The sequence below is a fragment of the Calidris pugnax genome, unplaced genomic scaffold (genome assembly GCF_001431845.1).
Source record: "Calidris pugnax isolate Ruff unplaced genomic scaffold, ASM143184v1 scaffold246, whole genome shotgun sequence".
Taxonomy (NCBI): domain Eukaryota; kingdom Metazoa; phylum Chordata; class Aves; order Charadriiformes; family Scolopacidae; genus Calidris; species Calidris pugnax.
The window spans coordinates 3385238-3407036 of record NW_015090989.1 but is presented as its reverse complement, the minus strand read 5'-3'; the positions used below and the strand labels follow the sequence as shown (position 1 = coordinate 3407036).

At 48.5% G+C, this 21799-nt stretch overlaps 1 protein-coding gene across 6 annotated transcripts in view; it reads left to right on the top strand.

Moving 5' to 3' along the window:
* Positions 1-17736, top strand: part of BCOR (BCL6 corepressor) — a 40056-nt gene extending 22320 nt beyond the window's left edge. For all 6 annotated transcript variants that reach the window (XM_014954066.1, XM_014954063.1, XM_014954061.1 and 3 more), the window contains 6 exons: positions 1-148; positions 6423-6589; positions 13652-13797; positions 15004-15081; positions 15302-15452; positions 16617-17736. The exon at positions 1-148 is cut by the window's left edge and continues 95 nt beyond it. In XM_014954066.1, coding sequence (XP_014809552.1) covers positions 1-148; positions 6423-6589; positions 13652-13797; positions 15004-15081; positions 15302-15452; positions 16617-16911 — 985 coding nt within the window. In that variant the 3' untranslated portion in view covers positions 16912-17736. The remainder of the gene's footprint in view (positions 149-6422; positions 6590-13651; positions 13798-15003; positions 15082-15301; positions 15453-16616) is intronic.
* The last annotated feature ends 4063 nt before the right edge of the window (positions 17737-21799 follow it).

Here is a 21799-nt window from a genome sequence, read left to right as displayed (position 1 = left end):
CGCCTCCCAGCCCCCCCAGCTGCCGGTGGCGAGCCCCCCTCAGGAGACCACCCCCAGCCGGCCCATGCCACCCGAAGCGCGCAGGCTCATCGTCAACAAGAACGCGGGGGAGACGCTGCTGCAGCGGGCGGCACGCCTGGGCTATGAGGTGAGGGACCCTCGCCCCCCTACCCCCCACCCCTGCCGGGCCGTGTTGGATATTTATTCCGAAAGTTAAACCCCTCTTTGCCAGTTTTAGAGATGGAAATTATTTTTTTTGGGTGAAATTTACCAGGGCACAGGGGTCTGGGGGCAGGTTGCTGGTGGGAATGTGTCCCCACAGCTGGCGGGGACGCAGCATCCCACGGGAGCGAGCAAAGAGTAGAGTTTTATTGGTAACCCTCGCTTCCGTTGAATTATCTAAGCCATCTGCAAACAGAATGAATGTTTTGGGTGGTTTTTTTTTTGGTTTTATTTTTTTTTTTGAAGTCATCTTTATGGTGATCTTTTAACGAGCTGCGCGATTTCTGCTTTTGTTATTTGCGACGGGCGCGTAGTTTAGGAGAAGGGTTCTCTTTTTTGTTCTTTCCTCCGAGGAGTATCTGGTGTGTGACACAGGATGTAGCGCTTGGAGTGTCCTCTTGCATGATCAGATGCGTCGCAGGAGCACTCTGCATGCTTTTGTGCTCGGGAGCCTGGAGCTGCTCGATGTAGCTGGAACAATGTCGTCTAATGAAACGGCCCCCCTGCTGCTGCTGCAAAAATCAGAAACCGATGAATCCCCTAGCTCTGCTGTTTTGAAGCGCGCTTTTATTGGGGAAATATGGGCATGTAGGTCTATGAGCATCGTTGTTGCTTTCCGTTGAATTATCTAAGCCATCTGCAAACTGAATGAATGTTTTGGGGTTGTTTTTTTTATATTTTTTTTTGAAGTCGTCTTTATGGTGATCTTTTAACGAGCTGCGCGATTTCTGCTTTTGTTATTTGCGACGGGCGCGTAGTTTAGGAGAAGGGTTCTCTTTTTTGTTCTTTCCTCCGAGGAGTATCTGGTGTGTGACACAGGATGTAGCGCTTGGAGTGTCCTCTTGCATGATCAGATGCGTCGCAGGAGCACTCTGCATGCTTTTGTGCTCGGGAGCCTGGAGCTGCTCGATGTAGCTGGAACAATGTCGTCTAATGAAACGGCCCCCCTGCTGCTGCTGCAAAAATCAGAAACCGATGAATCCCCTAGCTCTGCTGTTTTGAAGCGCGCTTTTATTGGGGAAATATGGGCATGTAGGTCTATGAGCATCGTTGTTGCTCAACTTCAGGTCTTGCAAAGAGGTGTTTCATTGCGGTGGGCGACGGCTGCCTTTGACATGGCTGCAGGGCTTGGCTTGGTGGTGGGAGGACTACATGGACCTCAGAGCTGGGCTTAAAACCCAGTGATGGAACGTGGCATCACCACGGGTCCAGGTGGGGCCTGCCCAGCCTCAGGGGGCTGTAGAAAACCTTGAAGTGCCCTCTGTGTAGCTGGAGGGCATCGTGTGGAGAGGGGCCTTCTCCAGCTCTGGAAGGCAGGGTTTGTTGGAAAGGTTTTGTTTACCCTAGACAAAGGCTTCTTCTAACCGGGGGCACTTCAGCGCTAGCTAGGAGGAGGAGGAGAAGTGGTTGTTACAACGTTGCTATGGTAATCTCCATCATTTAAATGATTTAATTTCCTACGGACCCTAAGATTTCCTGTGCATCTAAAACCAAAATGTGTGGTACCATGTGCCCCGAGCTGTTGGTGTCTACTTTCCCCCTGTGTGGTGTCCATCGGGACAAGCTGCCGGGGGATGCTGGGCACTCTGCTCCCGGTGTCTGGTGTACTCTCCATGGGAGCAGCCCTGAAACTTAGCGATGGGCTGAGGTCTTGCTTGAGCAGGGGCTGAGGGCTCCCTGGAGCTCTCTGCAGCGTTGACCCTTACTGGGCCTGTTGCAGAATGCCCAGCATTGCCTGGGATCACCAAGGTTGGGGTCCCGGGGCCCTGGGGTAACCTTGTGTTCCCACCATCGGCCAAAAAGTTCAAGCAAACACCACATTTTTAATAGGGGTAAATATTCTGATGGTTTGACTTGATGGTTCAGCTGGCGTTGAGGTCCTGTTGGTGGAGAGTGGGGTGGGAGAGCCAAGTGGGACAGGGAGAGAGCCTGGTCTGTGTGCTTGAGCTGCTCCAGGGTCCAGCATCGGCCGTGCTTTTCAAGGACCGGAGCTGTGGGTGGCCATGCCTCCTCGTTTGGGGCTTCATTTGGGCTGTGGTGAGCTGTGATGAGCTGTGATAGTTGGGTCAGCCGTGGAAGCTCTGTAGCAGTGGTGTTTTTCTTGCTAGCGACCCGACTACTGTGGTTATTAGAAAGCTGAGTTCCCTTTGCCTCCAGAAAAATCAGAGTGGTCAAGAAGTTCCTCTATTTAAGAAAAGAAAAAGTGTATCTCAATGGGTCAAGGTAATTTGCTGGTTTGTGACCTGTGGCCGCTGCACGTGTCTTCTGTTGGTTTTGATGGCTGCAACGTGGTGGCCAGAGGTTGATGCTGAAGTGGGAGCGCTGGACGCTCATGGGCACGTTGGGGGGCTTCTCGTTGCTGTTGCTGTGGTGGCAGCAAGGCAGCCCCGTGGCCCCTTGCCAGCCCCATGGCAGGGGTCCGTGGCTTGTGAAGGGATGCCGGGAGTGCTGGTGTGGGACTGGGAGCTGGAAGTGGCTGGCAGCGTGGGGCACACCGATGAGCCCTGAGGATGCTGTGTGGGGCAGAGCAGCACCAGCAGCTCTGCCCCGAGGCCGGGTGAGTTGGTGCCTGCCCTTGGCAACCTGCCTGCGCAGCAGGGTTGCCCTGCGGCCCCGTGGAGATCCCACCCCAAACCCAGAGGGCAGGGCTGGCTGCTCTGGCATGCAAAGATGCTGGCACGCTCTATATATGGCTCCTGGGCCCATGGGGAGCCTGAATGCTGCTCACTCAGTGCCTGTGCCCCGCTCTCAGTTGAGGATGTGCCCCAGGTCGCTGTGGGGAGGGACACTCACAGACACTCACGGTTGTGATTTTGCACATAAAAGCTGGTGGGAGAGTGAAACGTCGAAGGACAAACGCGGCCAGATAAATTGCAGGGCTGCAACCAGCAAGGCTACTTAAAGAGAGCGCGGCAAACGGTCTTCAGCTCTCAAAACCCATATGGTCTGAGCAAAATCCCGCTGCAGAGCTGGTGGGGAGGAAGCTTTGCCTTTTCTTCGCCGGGCTTCTGCGCCAGGCCATGCTTCACCAGGGTATGTTAGCAACCCATCCCAGCGTATGGGCGCGCTCAAATCCATTCTGTTTTCCCCATTTGAAGCAAATGACTTGAGATAATAGTAGTCTTAAAACTGTAATTTACTTTTTGTGAAGGGGGAATTATAGGGAGCGTAAAGTCTTTTGGGGAGAAAAAAAAAATTATAAAAGGCTTGCGTAATGAATTTGATGGGAGAGGAAACACTGGCTGTCTTTGTGCCGCTTGTTGCTTTTTGGTGTGTGTTCTGGACTTGGAAAGTTCTCTGGTGAATTTGGGATTAAATCCTGCCTGGGAAGGCAGTGCAATTAGAGGAATGTGTGGTAGGAGTTGGGGAAAGATGGTGTTTGTTTCTAGGGCGGTTAAACACTCATGAAGACAGGGGTTATCCAGGCAGGGGTAGAGGGTTTGCCCTGGGGATGCCTCACACCAGGGTTTGGCCCTGGGTCCCTGCAGGCAAAGGAGCAGCAGCTCCTGAGCATCAGCTCCTGAGCATCGTCCTGCTCTTGTGCACCTCCCCTGGGGTTCCTGCACCCTGCCAGGGGATGAGCATCACTTCTGGGGTCTGGCAGGGTGCTGCAGGGAGGCGTTACGGCTCAGCTCACCCCAGGGCCGTGTTTCAGGGTTGAGTGGAGGGGAATAGTTCTTCTCGGTGCCAGCACGCGTGCCCAGGGCATGGGGGGTGCCCAGGCTGTGGGGGATGCGCAGGGGGGAAGCTGACCCCTTCCCTTGGAAAAGGGGTAGGAGCTGCTGCAGAGTGGGAGAGACGAAAGGGAAGGGGGCAGCTCTTTGTGGGTGAGGATGGAGCGTGCATGTTTGCGTGCACCTTTTAACGATGGCAGTTTGAGATCGGGGTAGCAAACTGCAGGCAGCAGAAGCGGTGGTGGCACAGATCTCGTGGCTGCTGCCTGCTAGCTTGACTCCTTGGATTAACTGCGAGTGATTTTCAGATTGCTGGTTTAAATAGAGCACCTGAACAGGCATTAAATTGCCCCGTGGCACTTTCGCAGCCTCTCTCTAAAGTTAGCGAGGGATGCTTCTGAAACCAAAAGTGTGTTTGTGGCACCACATGTTCCTATGTTCGGCGGTGATGGCTAATTTTTTTGTAAATTGAATAAATCATGTTAAAAAAAGTTAATGAGGCATTTAATTAATTAACAATGTAGAGTTTTATGGTCTTTATGGTTACATTTTGTGGTTAATGACATTCTTCTTATAGCCTCTTAACACAGAATTGCCCGACAAAATTAGCCTTTTCGTCCAGCAGTAGGTATTCCACCCTAGGACGATCCTTTCCTTTTTACAAAAATAGATAAAAAGGTCTTTTATTTTGAGTTGCAGAATCTATTTTAAATGGTAACTGCATGCTAAAAGCGGAGCCGAATACGGCAGCTGCTTCTGCTACCTATATCCATCTGCTAATTTGCCTGGCGGGGTGGTCTGGTTTTGAAGGAAAATTCATCCCTCTGGGGTATAATTTTGCACAGCCCTTTTCTTACGGGCTTGAGCCGAGTGCAGGGTAAAGAGCATCTGTTCCGGACCGAGTTTTGGCCTTCGGGCTCATTAATTAGCAGGGACATGAAGAGCCCCCCGTTCGGCGAGAGGTGGGACTGTGGGGATCCTAGGTTACACTGGTGGGTGCATCAGGTGTAGGCGATGGACCGCTCTGTCCCGGCGGCAGGTGATGGGGGATGCTCCAGCACCTGGGACGGGCAGCTCATTAGCTCCCCGCTTTAGCCTGGTTAGTGAGGGCCTGCTAAAAGAGCAGCTTCATGCTGTATCCTGGATACCAGCTCTCGGGTCAGGTATACCCAGAGCACAGATTATTGCGGGCTTTCCGGTAGATTTTTGAAACGGGGAGAATAAATGCATCGCACCCGGCGGTTGTTTTATTCTCCTGTTGTGGTGGAGCCAGCCCTCGCCCCCTCCACACCTCCATCCCGCTTTGTGAGGATGTCGCTCAGCCTTCCAGAGGAGCAAATGCAAAATTAATGGCTTGCTGCTAATCTGGGAAGGTGGGGGGGCTATTTTATTCATGCAGCATCACTTAAAAATGTGTTTGGTTTTTTGTTTTGTTTTGTTTTTTTTCTTTTTCATCTGACACAAATCGAGGCGGACTCGCACCATCCTAAATTTTTGGTTGAGTGATGGAGCAGTCATTGTTTCAAGGCCGCACGACGGCGCAGAGCCGAGTCTGGCCTAGGCTCTCGACCGTGGTATATTTGACTGCAAGATGAATTGTGTTAAATTCACATGGCTTCCCACGGCGCTGGGCTCGTTATTGGAACCTGGCGCCTGGCTTTAGTTCTGCATGCGGAAAACCAGGGTGGGTGAAAATGGGATTTCCCTGATCTTGATAGAGCCGGGCTTTTTTTTTTTTTTTTGTTTGTTTGCCGGTGGCAAACCCTCCTTTGTGTGTCTTAAATGTGTTTTGTTTCGGGTCATGCGCTTTTTCTTTTAAAATCAAACTGACGTAGGCGGTGCTGCTGTTGTGCTTGCAGAATTTTCTGCTCAAAAATGCAGATGTAAGAGCAAAAAAAAAGCTTCCTGATAGCTTTGCGCGTGGAAGTTGTGGGGCCGGGTTTTTTTTTTTTTTGTTTGTTTGTTTGCCGGTGGCAAACCCTCCTTTGTGTGTCTTAAATGTGTTTTGTTTCGGGTCATGCGCTTTTTCTTTTAAAATCAAACTGACGTAGGCGGTGCTGCTGTTGTGCTTGCAGAATTTTCTGCTCAAAAATGCAGATGTAAGAGCAAAAAAAAAGCTTCCTGATAGCTTTGCGCGTGGAAGTTTTGAGAAAAGGGAGAGCTGTGGGTGGGTTTTGTCTGCGAAATCTGCGCGTTCCCCTTCTGCGACGATTCCCGACGTTGGGGGCCGCAGGAAGGTCCCTGTGGGACGTGGAGCCTCTCGGTGCTGCTTCGCACAAGCCGGTCTGCTCGTGGGGAAGTCGTGCTCTCTGCCACGTCTCCTGGATAAACACGACTTTCAATGGCTCTCCCTTTTCCTTTTGACTGACCCACCTCAAAGAGAGTAATTTAGGCATATCGTAGGGATTTTGTGGTTTTGCCTTCCTCCCCCCCTGTCCCCCCCTCCTTCTCCTTCGAGAAGAGAAACGTATGCCTCTCCGCAGCAAGAAATAACTCCATGTATCTTGTTTTTCCTCCTCTTTCCAGGAAGTGGTTCTGTATTGTTTGGAAAACAAGGTGTGTGATGTGAATCATCGTGACAACGCGGGTTACTGTGCCCTGCACGAGGCCTGTGCCAGAGGCTGGCTGAGCATCGTGCGGCATCTCCTCGAGTACGGGGCTGACGTCAACTGCAGCGCTCAGGATGGAACCAGGTTAGCACCAACCCTTCCACCCCCGGTCGGGCATCGGGTGGTCACCACCACCACCACCACCACTGGGGCAGCGGTTTCTTCGGCCACGGTGGTGGGGGAAAGCAATCCTTTCCCTCTGTACTTCTTCATCCTCCCCTTGCCTCCCCTGTCCCCATCCTGCGTGACACCCCCAAGGTGGGTGAGATGTGGTGGCCTCCTTATTACTGGTCCTTGGGCAGGAGAACGCAGGACTCAGTGACCTCCCCTGCTCTCTGGTTAATAGAGCCGTGGGGGCACACTGTTGTTGTGACTCGAGTTCAGCCGTATTTTTTTTTTTTTTCCCCTCTGGGAATTTTAATACGTTTGTTTTGGTTTGGTTTTTTTTGTTTTTTTTTTTTTAAGGAGTTTGTGAAATTCCCAGCTGCGGGGCAGGAGGGAGGGATACTTGAGCTGCAGCCCTGCTCATAGGCGCTCCCGGGTCCTTTGAGTTGTGCCCAAAGAGTGGGCTCTGCCTTGTTAGCAGGGTTACTTTTAAGAGCACTTCAGGGTTTAGCAGGGACTGGGGATGCGAGTCCTATGCTGTAGGCTGTGTAAAAATGTATGCTGTATGCTATGTAAAAATGGTGTTTTGCTGAACTGTTAAACTCTTATCTGCCCATTTGGTATTTTGGAGCTATTTATGTTTATCTCGAATTTGGCTTTTTTAGTTTCCTTCACAGAATGGTAGGTGTGCTTAGTTCCTGTTCCTGCAGAATACATGGGGAGCTTTTCTGGTTTGCCTTTTTTTTTTTTTTTTTCCCCGCTTTGTGGAGCTAGAAATGCCGCTCTGCACCTTTTGAAACTTCTTGTGCATCTCCTAAAGTACCTCTTTGACCACCTCTGCGGGGCTGACCTTGGGATAACTTTTCCTCAGCATATGCAGAACATTATCCAGTCTATGCATTTTGGGGATGGGTCGCTTTGTATTCTGCCAAGCTCCTGCAGCTTGTTATCTCAAATGGTTTATCGCATTCACTATCACCATCCAAATAGCCAGGGAGGTAAAATTAGCATAACTAAGAGTCTGCCTCTTTTGTTTTTAAGCTCTTTATTTATTAACTTGGGAAGGGAGGAGTCAGGAAGACAAAAGTCCCAGGAGGACCGGTTAGGATGGTCCATTAGAGGTTCATGATGGTCAGTTGTTACCGGCCCATCACGGCCCAAAGGAAACGTTTCTGGATAAAGATTGAAACTCTGCCTGGATTGTCAGATTCATTCTCCATTTTCCCCTTCTTTGTGAAGAATTCTCAGCTCTATAGGCTGACAAACAGCCCCGCATTTTCTGCTGTCCCCGGCTTTAATACATGGCAACAGCGGCCACTTGCCATAAAAAGAATCCTAAATTATTTTTGTCTCACTTGCTGGAGTAACCCATATAGAAAATTTTCCCCGGGAAGTTTCTGACCAGTCTTAATCACCCGCCAGTTCAGAGTCCACCTTTGATTTCGATTCACAGATGGAGCTGATTTTCAAGGATGAAACTTGCCTTGTGTACCCTGAAAAGTTGTTTTGGGGAAAACGCATTTTAGAACATGATAGTGATCTGATCACAGACGGCAATGTCAGAACTCAACTTGCAGTTCCCTTTCTTTTCTTACAGCAGACTTACTTTTTGTTTGAAAAGCTGCCCAACAGGCAGCATGAATCCAAAATGCATTTAATACACAGATAAAAGAGGGTCTAGCTGCCCTGAGTTGGGTGGGACAGAAAGCAGAAGCTTCTGTACGAAACTTCTGATTGGTGTTATCCCCTGCGTTGTGGTAGGGCCAGGCTTCTCTGTCTCTGTAGAGTAAATCATGACATTCATAAGACAATTGCTGTTTCTCTGTTGAAGCCTCAGTGTGTTTTTGTCCTTTAGGAGGAAAAAAACCCCAACTTTTAGGAGGAAAGAAGTGTCAGTCTTCCTCAACTGTGTTGCTTTTTAAATTCAAATTCCTGAATAGGGTTACCCCTTGGAAAGATATTAAAATCTTAAAAAAACCCCAAAAAACCCAAACCCACCATCAAAGACTTCTCTTCCTCCCCTACTTTTTAAACTACACTGACTATGCCTTACTGCCCCCTCTGCCACCTCACATGCCCAGTAGCCAAAGATGTTTTGGGTCATGCTGGAAGCTCTCAGGTCCCCAGGACAGTAACAGTGGAAGTGTTTAGTTCTGTTCAGCCAGTTAAGGTAAATCTGCATAGAGTGGTGTAACCTCAGGAGCTGTGATGTCACTGCATATGCCGGGTTCCTTAGGGTGGCAGCCTGGGGTGTCACTTCCATCCCACCTGCCTGAAGCTTCAGTCTGTGTTACTTGCTGCCCACTGCCTCGGTGGTCAGCTTTTTTGGAGGACACTCTCTGAAACAGTTGTGACAAGCGTGAGGTTATGGCTTCAGCCTGAAAAAAACATCCATACGGATGTGAAGGACGTAGGAAAGTCCTGCCAAGTCCGTGCATCTCTCCTTTCAGTCCTACCTGAAGTGCTGCAGGTGCTCGGATCGATATGGTGGTTTTGCATGCACGTGTTTTAAGTTTTGGAAGTGAAGCAAAGCCTCTTGCTTTGGTGTTGGCTTTTATGTACCTGTGCAGCCTGTCTGTCCTTCCTGAGTTCAGTAGACACAGTGGGCTTTCAGCCTCTGCTTCCTGATACCGTCAGAAATCTCAGTGAAGCCAAAACCCAACAAAGTGCCTGACAGCAGTGGCAGAGCAAGGAGGTGATGGCATGTGGGGGGGTGTATGTATGGTGCAGTCCTTCCATTTACCCACAGCTCAGCACTGGGGCTCTGCCTGCAGCACACTGTGTCCCCTCCTCTGCCCCAGTCACAGCACATCTGTCTGGACAGGCTAAATACAGCCAGTCTGTGTTTTTCCCCTTAAACTCCCTCCATGCTGGTGATGGCTCTCCAAATGCAGCGCCTGCAGACCCTGAATACACAGCATGCTGCTGCTGAATTAGTGGCTAATCAAAGATTATTGTAGAACTGGGTGAGATCTTTAAGATTTGTCTCAGAGGTGCCACAGTCACTAAGGGCTCTTAATCGTCTTACCTATAAATAATAATAGACTGTACTTAAGAGGTGAGCGCTTTCCTTCCCTGACAGGACCCCAGTAGCTCAACAAGGGGCGTTTGATGACCGGTGCCTGACATTAGCAAGGATGGTTGCCGGTGTCTTTGGCCTTATCTCCTTGTTCTTCTCCTCTTTCCTCCGCAGCGTGCCCTGGCTGAGCCAGCGCTGCTTTAAAAACAAAGCCTCGTGCTAAAAATACAGGCATCTCCTGCCTGTTAAGCGAGGCCCCTCCGTTGCTTCAGAGTCCGCTCGCTAGATTGGCTCTCCGCAGCCAGTTTTGCTTTATCCTTCTCGCTGGCGGCTGATGAGCTCAGCCTTTTTTTTTTTATTATTATTATTTTTTCCCTGGGAGGCCCATGCCAAGATGGCTCTCTTCCTGCGTCCTTTCAGCTGGTCTTGGCAGAGCGATACCCTCCAGCAGCTAATTGCGTTAACGAAGAGGCAGCCGGCGTAGCTGCCCTCCTGCGACGTGTGCCTTGCCTCTTCCGTGGGGCAGGGGTGCACAGTGGAGTGGATGGGAGTCAAAATCCAACGCTCGGCGAGTTACGAGACCTTTCATTGCCGTGAGGAAAATGCTGATGGTGCCTGAAAGGCTGAGAGCAAACCCTGGCTGGTCTAAATAGTTTATAATTTTGGTGGTGGAATGATAAACCCCCAGTGAAATGTTTGCCTAACTCTAGTAGCGGTAAAAATAGTAGGAAGAATTCGACAGTACACAAGAGAGGGTTGAGATGTGCGTCTCCTGTAGGATATTGCAGCTCTCAAATGTCCCCAGATCCTTCTGGGGCCTTTCAAAGGGTTTGTTTTAGAAACGAGCTGTGCTACCGTTAACTGTACCATTAGGGATAGAGAGTATTTATTTCCATGATGCTCAGGGTGGAAAAGATTATATGGGCAAAGCAGCCCAGGAGAGGACTCACAGGGATCCTTTTTTTTTTTTCACATCTGAAAAAGTTGCCGACTCCAGCAGTCACTTCTGCATCCTACAAAGAGGGTGGTTAAACTCTGCCAAGACTGAAAAAAATGCTCTCTCCTCTGCTGGCCCTGGTGGGAGAAGCAAGAGAGTAGCTGTGCCTTTGCATGGTCCTGCTCGTGAGCTTGCCAAGAAGCCGTGCTAGCCAATAAAGGAGTCTGTCAGCGCTCTGTTATTGCCTTTTTTCCCCCCTGCCTTATCTATGGGGAATCTCCTTTTTTTTTTTTCTTTCCCCTCTCCCTGCCAGTGTTTTCTTTCCTTCCTTCACTTCCTTCTATTTATTGTTCTTCCTCCTTCCGCGCAGCTTTACTGCGCCTTTCCTTCCCCTTGCCTCTATAAAGTCCCTTCTCGTGCCCCGGGTGGCTTCCCTGTGATTTGTCAGGCGACAAAGATGGGTCTGCCTGCCCCCCTGCCTGCCCCACTGCCTCTGCCCCCCCACGCCGGGCTGGGTGACCTATAGGAAGGGACAGGGGGTCCCATCTCGGGGTTACAGCCGCTGCAAGGCCATTTATTCCTTCCCGGGGAATGCCCAGGTGCCCTTTAATAAACTCGTCCGGGTGTCGTTAAATCGATTGAAATGCTGGGCGGTGATTTAGATGCTGTTTTTAATAAGTTAAGGGATCATCTTGAATTCATTACTGCTTCAAAAGCCACTTAGGTAAGTCAGTTTCAAAAAAAAAAAAAAAAACAAAAAACCAAAACAAATGAGAAAACCCACAAACCAATAAACCCACAACACTCCAGCCTCCCTCCCCCAAACCAGAAAATGCTAATTCTGAAATCAGATGGAAAACAGTTCAAAATTAAAGACTCCAGTGAAGTGAGGGGAAGGGGGGTGGAGGAGAGAAAGCGTCCCCAGCGTTTGGTGGCCGCCGTAACTCTCATCTGTCCCCGCTGCCCGCGGCCAGACTGCCAGCCAGGGATGCTTCGTGCCCGGTGGGGGACAGGAGGGTTTGCAGCAAGGCTGACCTTTCCGGCTGTTAGATGCTCGGGGTGTCGTGACCCGGCAGCTCAGGCCTCAGATGCTTGCTGACAGCCAGAAACACCCGATACTTCTTCAGCCTCCCTGTCAGCACCCCCATTATTTGTTACCTCTCCTGTTGTATTGCCCGGGATGTTTGGCACCGGCTGGACCCTGGCTGCGCGGGGTGATGCTGTGGCAGTCCCTGTTATATTAAGAGACATCCCCGAGAAATTGCAAAGGGATATCTTGACCCTTTGCAAGTCATCCTCGTGGACCTCTCTGGTCTTAAAATTTCAACGTGGCTTCCCAAAGACCTTTGCAGACGTGCATGTGTTGTGCTGTCTGGTGCCAGGGGTTCAAAATCACCTCCTTGATTGCTTGTCTTGGTGGCCTGGGGCGTGCAGGAGGCAGGCAGGGTGGGATGAGCCCTCTCTCCATAGGGAATGAGCTTCAAGACTCTCCCAGGTGCACCTCCTCACGTCATTATAGCATGCATATGTCAAAACCAAAACTGCATACAGCTTTCCAGCAAGATGGGGGCAAGGGGGAGTGCTTCACCTGTGGCAGATGTTAATTGCCCTAAATCGCAGCCTACTGGAAAGCACATGGAATAAACACACCTGGAACATATTTCTTTTTGAGCTGGATCAGAGTCATCTCTTGTCCCATCCCCCTCCAGCAGTGCCATGTGATTGATGGGAAAACAGGGGTGTGCCTTCCTCTTTTAACTGGTTTGATCTGCCTCTCCTTGCCCTGAGCTCCGTGGGTACCAGTCTGTACCAAAGTGGTGGTGGCACGGAGGGGACATATGCCACATGCGGCAGAAGGAGTGGTGGCCTCCTTGCAGGAGGGAGTTTCAGCTGAAGTCGTCCTTCCTTACTTCTCAGGCTGCCCAGGGGGGTTGTGGAGTCCCCTTCTCTGGAGATCTTCAAGACCTGCCTGGGTGCAGTCCTGAGTGATGTGCTCTGGTTGTTCCTGCTTTAGCAGGGGAGTTGGACCAGATGATCTCTAGAGGTCCTTTCCAACTCTGACAATTCTGTGTTTCTGTGATTCTCTTGCCTCTTAACACATCTCTTTGGGAGCGTAGAAGTCTTGTTGGGGGGCATTGGTGTTGGCAGCCTAAAGGAGGAGGAGGAGCATAGGTAGAGTGGAGCTGAACTGCCACCATCACTGGCCATTGAATTTGACTCCCCTTTCGATTCCCTGCTCATCGTTCTCTGAGAAAAAGATGGGATTTTTAACACATCTTCATTAGTCTGAAGGGTAATACGTTCTACTTCCAGACGACTCCCCGTTACGTATAATCAATTTTAAAGGCAAAAGTTAATGCAATTTATAATTAGCGACGAGGAATTCTAAACCTGGAATTGCAGGCATGCGTATTAATGAATAATCCTTCTGTAGGCTCACCAAATCTATGTCTGAGCTTGTATAGATTGCTCATGCCGCGTAAAATGCGTTAATTTCTGGGTGGACTAAACTTAAAATAACATGTTTTTCTATTCTCCCAAGTAGAAGGGTGGAATTGTGCTGCAAATATATTGGCGAGTACTGTTTAAAGAGGATATCGCGCGGAAGTTAAATTCCAAATTTTCATCACTTATTTCTGTGTACATAATTCAGGAGCTTTGGGTAACTGATTTGCGTGCTTGCCCAGAGGCAGGCTGAATGAGCCCTTACTCCACAACACGCTGTTAAATTGGCAGAGATTTGGAACGGTAGAGTGACTTGCAGCAAAATTATGTTTGTGAGGCTTCACGCAAACTCCTGCTTTCTGTTACAGCGGTGTAATTATTTTACTGGCCCTTGAAATATGTACGGCAGCGAAGAGACGCAACAGAAATATCTGCCCCGAGCAGTCTGACTGTGAAAAGACGAGAGGGGAGGGGAAGATGTGGAAGTAAAACCAACAATAAGATGATTGGCAGCTGTATTAATAGTGTTATTTGCTATAAATAACTTTGATCTGAAGTCAGAAGTTCCTTGTCAGACACATTTGCATACTACTGTTGAGTCAAAATGTAACGCCGTGATCTTTTTTTTATTTCCCCCTAGACCAATCCACGACGCGGTCGAAAACGATCACTTGGAGATTGTCCGCCTCTTGCTGTCTTACGGTGCTGATCCAACGCTTGCGACCTACTCTGGGAGGACCATCGTGAAAATGACCCACAGCGAGCTCATGGAGACCTTCCTCACAGGTCCGTGGCCACGTTTTCCTGGGGCTTTGCTGGTCGTGGTGAATGGGGGGATGCTCCCTGGCCCCAAAAAGTCCCTGCTGCCTGGTGGGGGATGGCTCCGTGCCAAGGAGCCTTAGGGTAGGCTGCAGGAGCTCCCTCTCTGCCTGCAAACACCCAGCGGCTGCGGGTGGGAAGCGTAGCCATGCATGGGGGCTCCTTCTAATTGAAACTCTTAATAAGTCATAAGGATTATGCCACTATCAGATTTGGTAGGTAGGAGGTCAGTGGGCTGCTTCGGTGCCTTCGGTTTTCTGCTTGAAATGAAAATAAGAAACTTGCCAAATCGAATGGCTGTTTGTTAAACATAGTCATGTTTTCCCATGGTCTTACTTTTTATCCTCTAGTACTTACCTTTTTTCAAGTTCTGCCTCATTTTATATCTGAAATGCTATAAAACTACATCAAAGAGTTTTGTCTTTAAACATGTCCATGTACTAATAGGGTTTTAGGTTTTTTTCCTATTAGTTTGGGGTAAAGACACTTGCATTCCCTAATTGCTTACCTCCAAAAATGTTTGCAGTGTTCACAGTCAATGAGTTTGTGCACTCGTCAACTTCCCTGTTTAAATGGTGCAGTGTAGAGAGCACATAGGTGTATCAGGGCTCCAGTAAAGTCCAGTATCTTGGAATTCTTAGCATCTCGAATCCCAGTACCGTTTCATCAACTCAACTAGCAAATCTTTGAAGTTTTGTCTGTAGAAAGGAATTGCATCTTCTGAATGTATCCCTGTGGGAAACCCTTTTCCAGTGGTTTTTCTGGGGCCACTGTTTCATTCTCAAGTTGGTGTCCAGAATAACTGTGCAGGCTACAAAGTGTGGTGCATCCTATCTTTTCACAAAAATAAAACACTGCTCTCAGTTTCTGAAGCTTAATGTTGGGTCTGTCCCTGTTCGGCCTCGGGTGGGTATTATTTGATACGGTGGGTCATTATTTGATGTGATGGGAGAAGGAATGCAGGAGAAAAGGGAATTCCAGGAATATTTGTGATATTTGTGTGTATATGCTGTTATGCTGTTGTCTGTAGCATGTGCCTCAGGAATACGGTGTGGATTTTTTTGATGGAATGTACGGAGGATGCTTAGTGAAACTGCACGACACACGGTCTGCTAAACTTGCCAGCTTTTTGTTCTCATCAGTATGTTTTTGTTGTTGTTTTTTCCTCTCCAGAGTATTTAACTGACCTGCAAGGTCGAAGTGTTGATGACCCTGGTTTGTACTGGGATTTCTATGGCAGCTCTGTGTGCGGTGAGCAAATGTTACCCTTTATTTCTTCGTATGCGGAGACTTTCAAAACATGCGGCACGTGGGGGTGGGGGCTGTTTTGTTCTTACAGTGGAGGAAGCTAGGAAGGATGCAAACTGATTTTATGTACAGATCACGTTATTGGAAGAAAAAAAAAAAAAAAAGCAAGACCTGCAAGAGTCTCTTCGATGCTGACGAGGCACCTTTATTCAATTTTATTTAGATCCGAAAGATGAGTCTGGGTTTGACGTCTTGGCAAATCCTCCTGGCCCAGGTGATGAAGACGAAGATGGCTTCAGCGATGTGTTTGAATTCGAATTTTCAGATGAGCCTCCCTTGCCGTGTTACAACATTCAAGTGTGTCTCTCTCAGGGGTAAGAACAAATACAGGGTTTGGGGTAAAAATAGCGCGAGACGATCTGCTTGGGATGGCAGCAGTTTGTGTCTGGGGGGAAATGCGTTTGCATTTATCTAACGTAGTAAATGAGCGAGAAATACCGTAACTGCTGGGCTTTTTAGAAAAAAGCTAATTAGGAGGTGAGAGTCAGGGAAAGGCTGACTTGTCACGGCTGTGTTCTGAGTGCCGTACTTCTGAGCTGAACGAATGATGTTTGAACGTAGATTCCTTCCCTCATCCCAGGCAGGCATCTTGGTATAACACCCCAAAATACAAGTGCTTCTAGCACTGAAATTTGGATATAGTGTCTGCAAGGAGTTCTTAACTTCATTGAATGGGCTTTTCTGTTCTGAGTGGACACGGGTTTGTGGATGATGAAATGGCACTGTTACTGCTGTTCCAGACTTGGCAGCAAAATCATATCAAACAAATAAACATCTTGCAGAAGATACTATGAGACCTAATAATAAAAAAAGACCTGGAAAATTTTATCATCTGTTATATTCGAGATATAAATTAGCTTCACAAACAGCTGCCGTTTGTCATTTGCACCAGTTTTGATGACAGCCGTGGGAAAAATAGTTTTAAATATTAATCATGCAGGAGTGAGGGTTTTAGCATGTCGTTATTATTGGGGCGATGGATATAACTTAAGTTTTCTGAAGCGGGCAAGTACAAAGATTGAATTAAAAAATGGTATTCTTAACCTGAGAAGAAACCCCCTCATTGACTTGTATTTAATAGTGGCACCTCTGGAAGTCAAGAGATGCTGAAATGTCTGATTATAACTCTAGGCCATCTCCTGACCAGCTAAATGGGGGGTGGGCTCAGCTCGGTGGATCTTTACCTGTGTGAGCAGCCGTTGGGATGGCTGCTGACCCACATGTGTGCTCACGAGCCCTGGGTTTATAGGCTCCAGTGCCCCCCGTTTGCCTGGTCCCCCTCCTTCCCCAAAGCAGTGGGCAGTGGTACTATGAGTAAATACACACATGAGTAAATAGATTTGACCCCCTGGGCGATGGTTTTGATTTCAGGGGGGTCGTTTGTGTGAGTCTGGTTGGGGAGAGTTTGTCACACAGCGTCAAGACGCCCATGACTTGATGTCAGCTTATTGGAGCCTCTTTCTCCTTTGCTTCCGCAGACCACGAAACTGGCTTCTGCTCTCGGACGTGGTGAAGAGGCTAAAAATGTCATCTCGCATCTTCCGCTGCAACTTCCCCAGCCTGGAAGTCGTCACCATCACGGAGGCAGAGTTTTACAAACAGACTTCCCTCAGCCAGTTGTTCTCTTGCCCTACGGACCTCGAAGCTTTTAACCCGGAGAGCAAAGAGCTGTTGGACTTGGTGGAGTTCACAAGCGAGCTCAAGACTTTGCTGGGCTCCTCGCTTCACTGGTTGCACCCGCACGAGGACCCTCCCTTCGACATCCTCTGGTGAACCATCAGGCCGTTTAATGTACAGTGCTCTATACAGTTACTTCTTTATGTATATGTGTTCAAATGCAATTGTTTCTGTAAAGAAAGGACACTATTAAATATGAAAATATCTTTCCTTTATATAAGAGATCTGAATTCCAGTTGGATGGATTTTGGAAGAATTTTTTTTTAACTTCAATCAGTTTTTACAAAATTGTTATATAATGTTTCTTTAAATGCACACAGGCTTTGGGATAAGTTTGTTATTACTCGGAACACATTTTTTTTTAAAGAACACACCCACACATTGACTTTGTTTCATACAAAGCACTGATTACACAGGACATACTTTTTCTAGGTGATGTGATCAAAGTCGTGTGGCTTGTTTGGGAGATAGAATTCGGTAAGGCACTTGGTGATATTATTTTTGTTTTTTTGTTTACAGAATTACCTGCTTTGGCCAGGTAACCACTATTGAATATAATTCAATAGTTTGTAATATAAATTAAACCATATCCATACGCATCAACTAATTGTAAGAACTTTTATATCCTAATTTAAAAGCTGTGAAATTTAGTTTTCACACATCAAACCGGATTGTTTATATATGTTTAAACATTTTATGCTCTTTATTTAAAGAAGACTTTGAACTATTTTTTCTGTACCTTGTAAAATATTGAAAAACTAACATATGTTGAAGTTGCTTGAAACTGTACATAAACTAAATTTTCTGAATTGTGTGTTTATGTTTGAGATCTGTGTTTTAACTTTGTAAGTAAATCTCCTGCCTTTGTATTTATATTTTACAAAAATTTTCTTAAAGGCAATAAAACTGTTGAGAAATGAAGAGGCTAAAGTGACTCCCCGTTAATTCCGTGCCTGGTTGCGAAACGAGCTCCGACTCATTAATGTTTATGAAAGGAGGCTCCTCCGCGTGCGGTTCCCGAAGCGGAGCAGAGCTGGCACAGGTGCTGGCGAGCAGCTGATGAAATCTGAGGTAGAATCTGCATCGGCTTTCTAAATTCAAGGTTACAAGAAAACATCCGAGCTGGGTGCCTTTTGTGGGCCGGAGATTTAAAAGCGGTATTCACAATTCTTTCTCCGCCGCCTTTTAGTTAAAGAAAGTGTGAATAGGTTCAATTATTTTCTCTCCTTTGTCATCATTTTAAGTTGAATTGACTGAATTCTCTTTTCAGTGGTGTCTGCAGAGGGGAGGAAAATAGTACCAGGGAAAATGCTTTAGTTTTAATGTGGAGCCTTAAAGCTATAAGCACACTTTGGGAGGGATCTAAAAGGGACAGTGACTGGAACGTCACTTTTACACAGCTTGGGACCTTGCATCTAAGAGGCTGGGCTCCCTGGGCTTGGGCAGGCCCTCTCTTAAGGGCCTGTGTCTGCCATTCCACTTGTGGAAAAAAGGTCTTGCTGTGAACCCTAACTCTTTTGATTTTTGCTTTGGGGCTGTATTCAACACCAGTGTGTCCCATGATAGCCAGACGCTTCAGCTGGGATGTTTAAATTGTGCTGCTCTTCTGAAGAGGGCCAGGACACCCACCAAAAGCGTCTCCAGCAGAGCACCTGGTCCATCTGAGAAAAGCATCTGGGAAAAAGTGAGGCTCAGTGAGGCTCAGAGGTTTTGCTTGGTGGACAGTGTACTGCAGGTTAAATCTTAGCTCTCGGGGGAGCTTAAGAAAGGATGTGAATTACCCTTGACCCGAAGGTACAGGAGAATGATGCCTCATTCCTGCAGAGCTGATGCCTCTCCTGGTGTGTTCCCATCAAGTCTTGTGCCAAAGGTTTGTACTGTGTGGCTTGCCCTGGGACTGCTGGTGGTAAGGTGATTCTGTAGTTGAGCCAAGAGGTGAGAGAGGGGTCCAACAGCTGCCTGCTGCTGGCAACTGAAGTCCTGTCCCCCACAGGACAGGGAATTTTTAGTCCTAATAGAACAACCAACATCTTTCTCCAGACTTTGGGTAAGGACCATGATGGTCTTTCCTGTATGGCTTACACGCACGTTTCCTTTTAAGCCAGCCCCCAGCTCTGCAAGGAACTGAAACACAGACCTCCCTACTCTCCAGTGCCGGCTGCTTTTAAGCCTTAGTTTTCCCGGGAAGCAGAGGTGGGCCGGAAAAAACTAAAGCAAGGGAGAACATTGAGAACAATTGCTACAGACGACTTTTATCTGATCAGCTGCGTAATGTGCTTTGGGTGGTTTGAGCTGAGCATAAATCAGCTCCGTGCCACCTCCAGGGGTGTGTGTGGCAGGCACCTCGCTTCTCGCCGTGCCCCGCAGGCAAGCAGAAGATTGATGCGGCTTCCCCTTTTTGGCCGGCTCCTCCTCAAACCATCTCCAGCACACGTGCTCTCCACACACGTTCTCTCTCCGCTTAGTCAGCTTTCCCCTCGCTCCACCACCCAGTACAGTTGGGTCTCCTCCATGCTGGCTGGCGCTTGCACCCCTGCTCGAATACAGTAACCGCCTCACGCTGTTGTAATGCAGCCCGTCTGCCTGCCCTGGGGCTTGTGCTCTAAACATAGGGCCGTGGCAGGGGCACACCTGATGATTGCAGTGCTGTCCCTTGATGTAATGCAACCATTTTATCTCCTGGGATCTACTTTTTTTTTTTTTTTCTTTTTTTTCTTTTAAAAGAGACTTTGCTGTGTGAGGGTGCTCGAGGGAGCACGGAGGTTTCAGAGAGCAGCATCCCGTGCTGCTGGCCGCACGAGGCTGGCTTGGCTGACCAGCTGTTGAGGGGCCTGGAGAACAAGTCCTATGAGGAAAGGCTGAGGGAACTGGGCATGTTTAGTTTGGAGAAGAGGAGGCTGAGGGGGGACCTCATTGCCCTCTACAACTACCTGAAAGGAGGTTGTAGAGAGGCAGGTGTTGGCCTCTTCTCCCAAAGGACGAACGACAAGACCAGAGGAAATGGTCTGAAGTTGCGGCAAGGGAGATTTAGATTAGATATTAGAAAGAACTACTTTACTGAGAGAGTGGTCAGGCACTGGAACAGCCTGCCCAGGGAGGTGGTGGAGTCACCATCCCTGGAGTTATTTATGGGTTTTTTTGGTTTTTTGTTTTTTTTTTGTTGTTTTTTTTTTTTTTTTGTGGTTGGACTCGATGATCTCAGAGGTCCCTTCCAACCACTAAGATTCTGTGATTCTTGCCGGTTTGGGAGAGACTGTCACGGGAGAGGCTGGCTGCGTGGTGTAGTTTTGCAGCAGGCAAGCCCAGGGGAGGGTTACCTCGGGGAGAGGAGAGATGGCAGCGTGCCGGCCGGGAGCGAGCTCAGTGACAGCGAGCGTAGGCAAAGGGGAGTGGAGAGGCTGGCTGCCTTGCCAGCGCTTGGGACGGGCTGAATCCTGCACGGGGCAGAGCCGGGGGCTGAGCTAACTCCAACCTGCACGGCAGGGCACTCAGCATGTCAGCTTCTGGACTGATTCTGCTCTCCTTTAAAGGGCTTTCCTGCGCATCCTCCTTGGGCCAAAGATGCTCGCTTCTCACTGCTGGCATTGCTGTGGGTTATTAAAAAGTAAGGAAATAGAATCGCAGCCTTTTGGGGATGGTAAAACCCTGCTGTTGGGGCCCACGGCAAGGTGTTTCCTTGAATTTCCACTGCTTATCACTTGGCTTTGGCTGGCTGGGGGGGGGTTGTGCTGCCTGGGCGAACCACTGGCCCCCATCTCCAGCTAGAGGAAGCAGGTGAGCCTCACTGAAGGGGGTTTCCTCTGTCAAACTTTTACTTGGTGCTGGCTGGGAAATCCCAGGAAATACCCAGCTCCAGGCTGGCCACCTGGGCTTGGGGGAAAGCCACAGCACAGGCAGTGCTGGGAGGTTTTTTTTCCCCAAGATAAGTGGTGCTGCTGAGGACTGCAAAATATTGAACTCCACCTTCTTGCCTTACTCAAGAGGACTGGGTTCTGCACAGTGGGTCAGCCTTGGCTTTTTCCCATTTAGCTTGGTGCTCCTGACAGACACTCTTCTCATTTATTCTGTTTTGCTCTTGTCTCCCTCTTTTGCTCTGGCAGCTGGAGACTTGCCCCACAGACACTGATACAGTGAGTGGCAAGCAAGGGCCAGAGGCATTTGGTCCTTGTTTGTGCTCTTTGGGGAGCAATCTGCTACAGGCAGAGCCTGGATGCCTGCTGGAAGCCCGACCCAGCTTCCAGTTTGCAGGACCACAGGAGCAGAATGGAAATTGTCTTAAGAACAGCTCCCAGGGGCCAAGCTCACTCCATGAATCAAAGGGTTTGAAGCTGACTCCTCCCTTCATTTCTGTGCTAAATAATAAAACTATAGATGAGACCCATCGTTTGTGCATTAATATGAACAAGGTGTCAGGGAGTGGTAAATCCAGCCAGCTGCCATTCTCAGGCTCTGTGGGGCTGCTGGTAAACACTCAGCATCATTTCTTCAGTTCGTACAGGAAAAAAGGCACACATTGCTCCTTTAAACTTGTACAGATGCAACCTAACTGAAAAAAAAAAAATAGTAGCGTATCTGTTTAAAATTGTTTGCAGAACATCATATTTTAATTTCAGTATGGGTCCAGTGTTGGTAGGAGAGGGCTTGGCACCACTACAAAAGACAGAAATGTTGAATGCCACAGTCATGAAGACAAAGATGAGGTCTTCTCAATGTGCTTATTCACCATTGCATTTCTGCTAGAGGGAGGGGCAGGAGAAGAAATGGAATCCAACAAGTTTCACTTTGTGAGCCTGTAGCGTTGTCAGGGGAAAAAAAATCCCCAAACAGATCTGAAGAAGATGAAGTTCTCTTTAAGTACCGCATCTAGATATCCACACCGTCTTCCCACCTACATCAATCTTGCTAGTTCCGCATTTCACCCGTTAGCGTGCTTTGCATGGGTTCATCGTGATTGCAGGGTGAAGAAATTGTATTTTTACTGCAA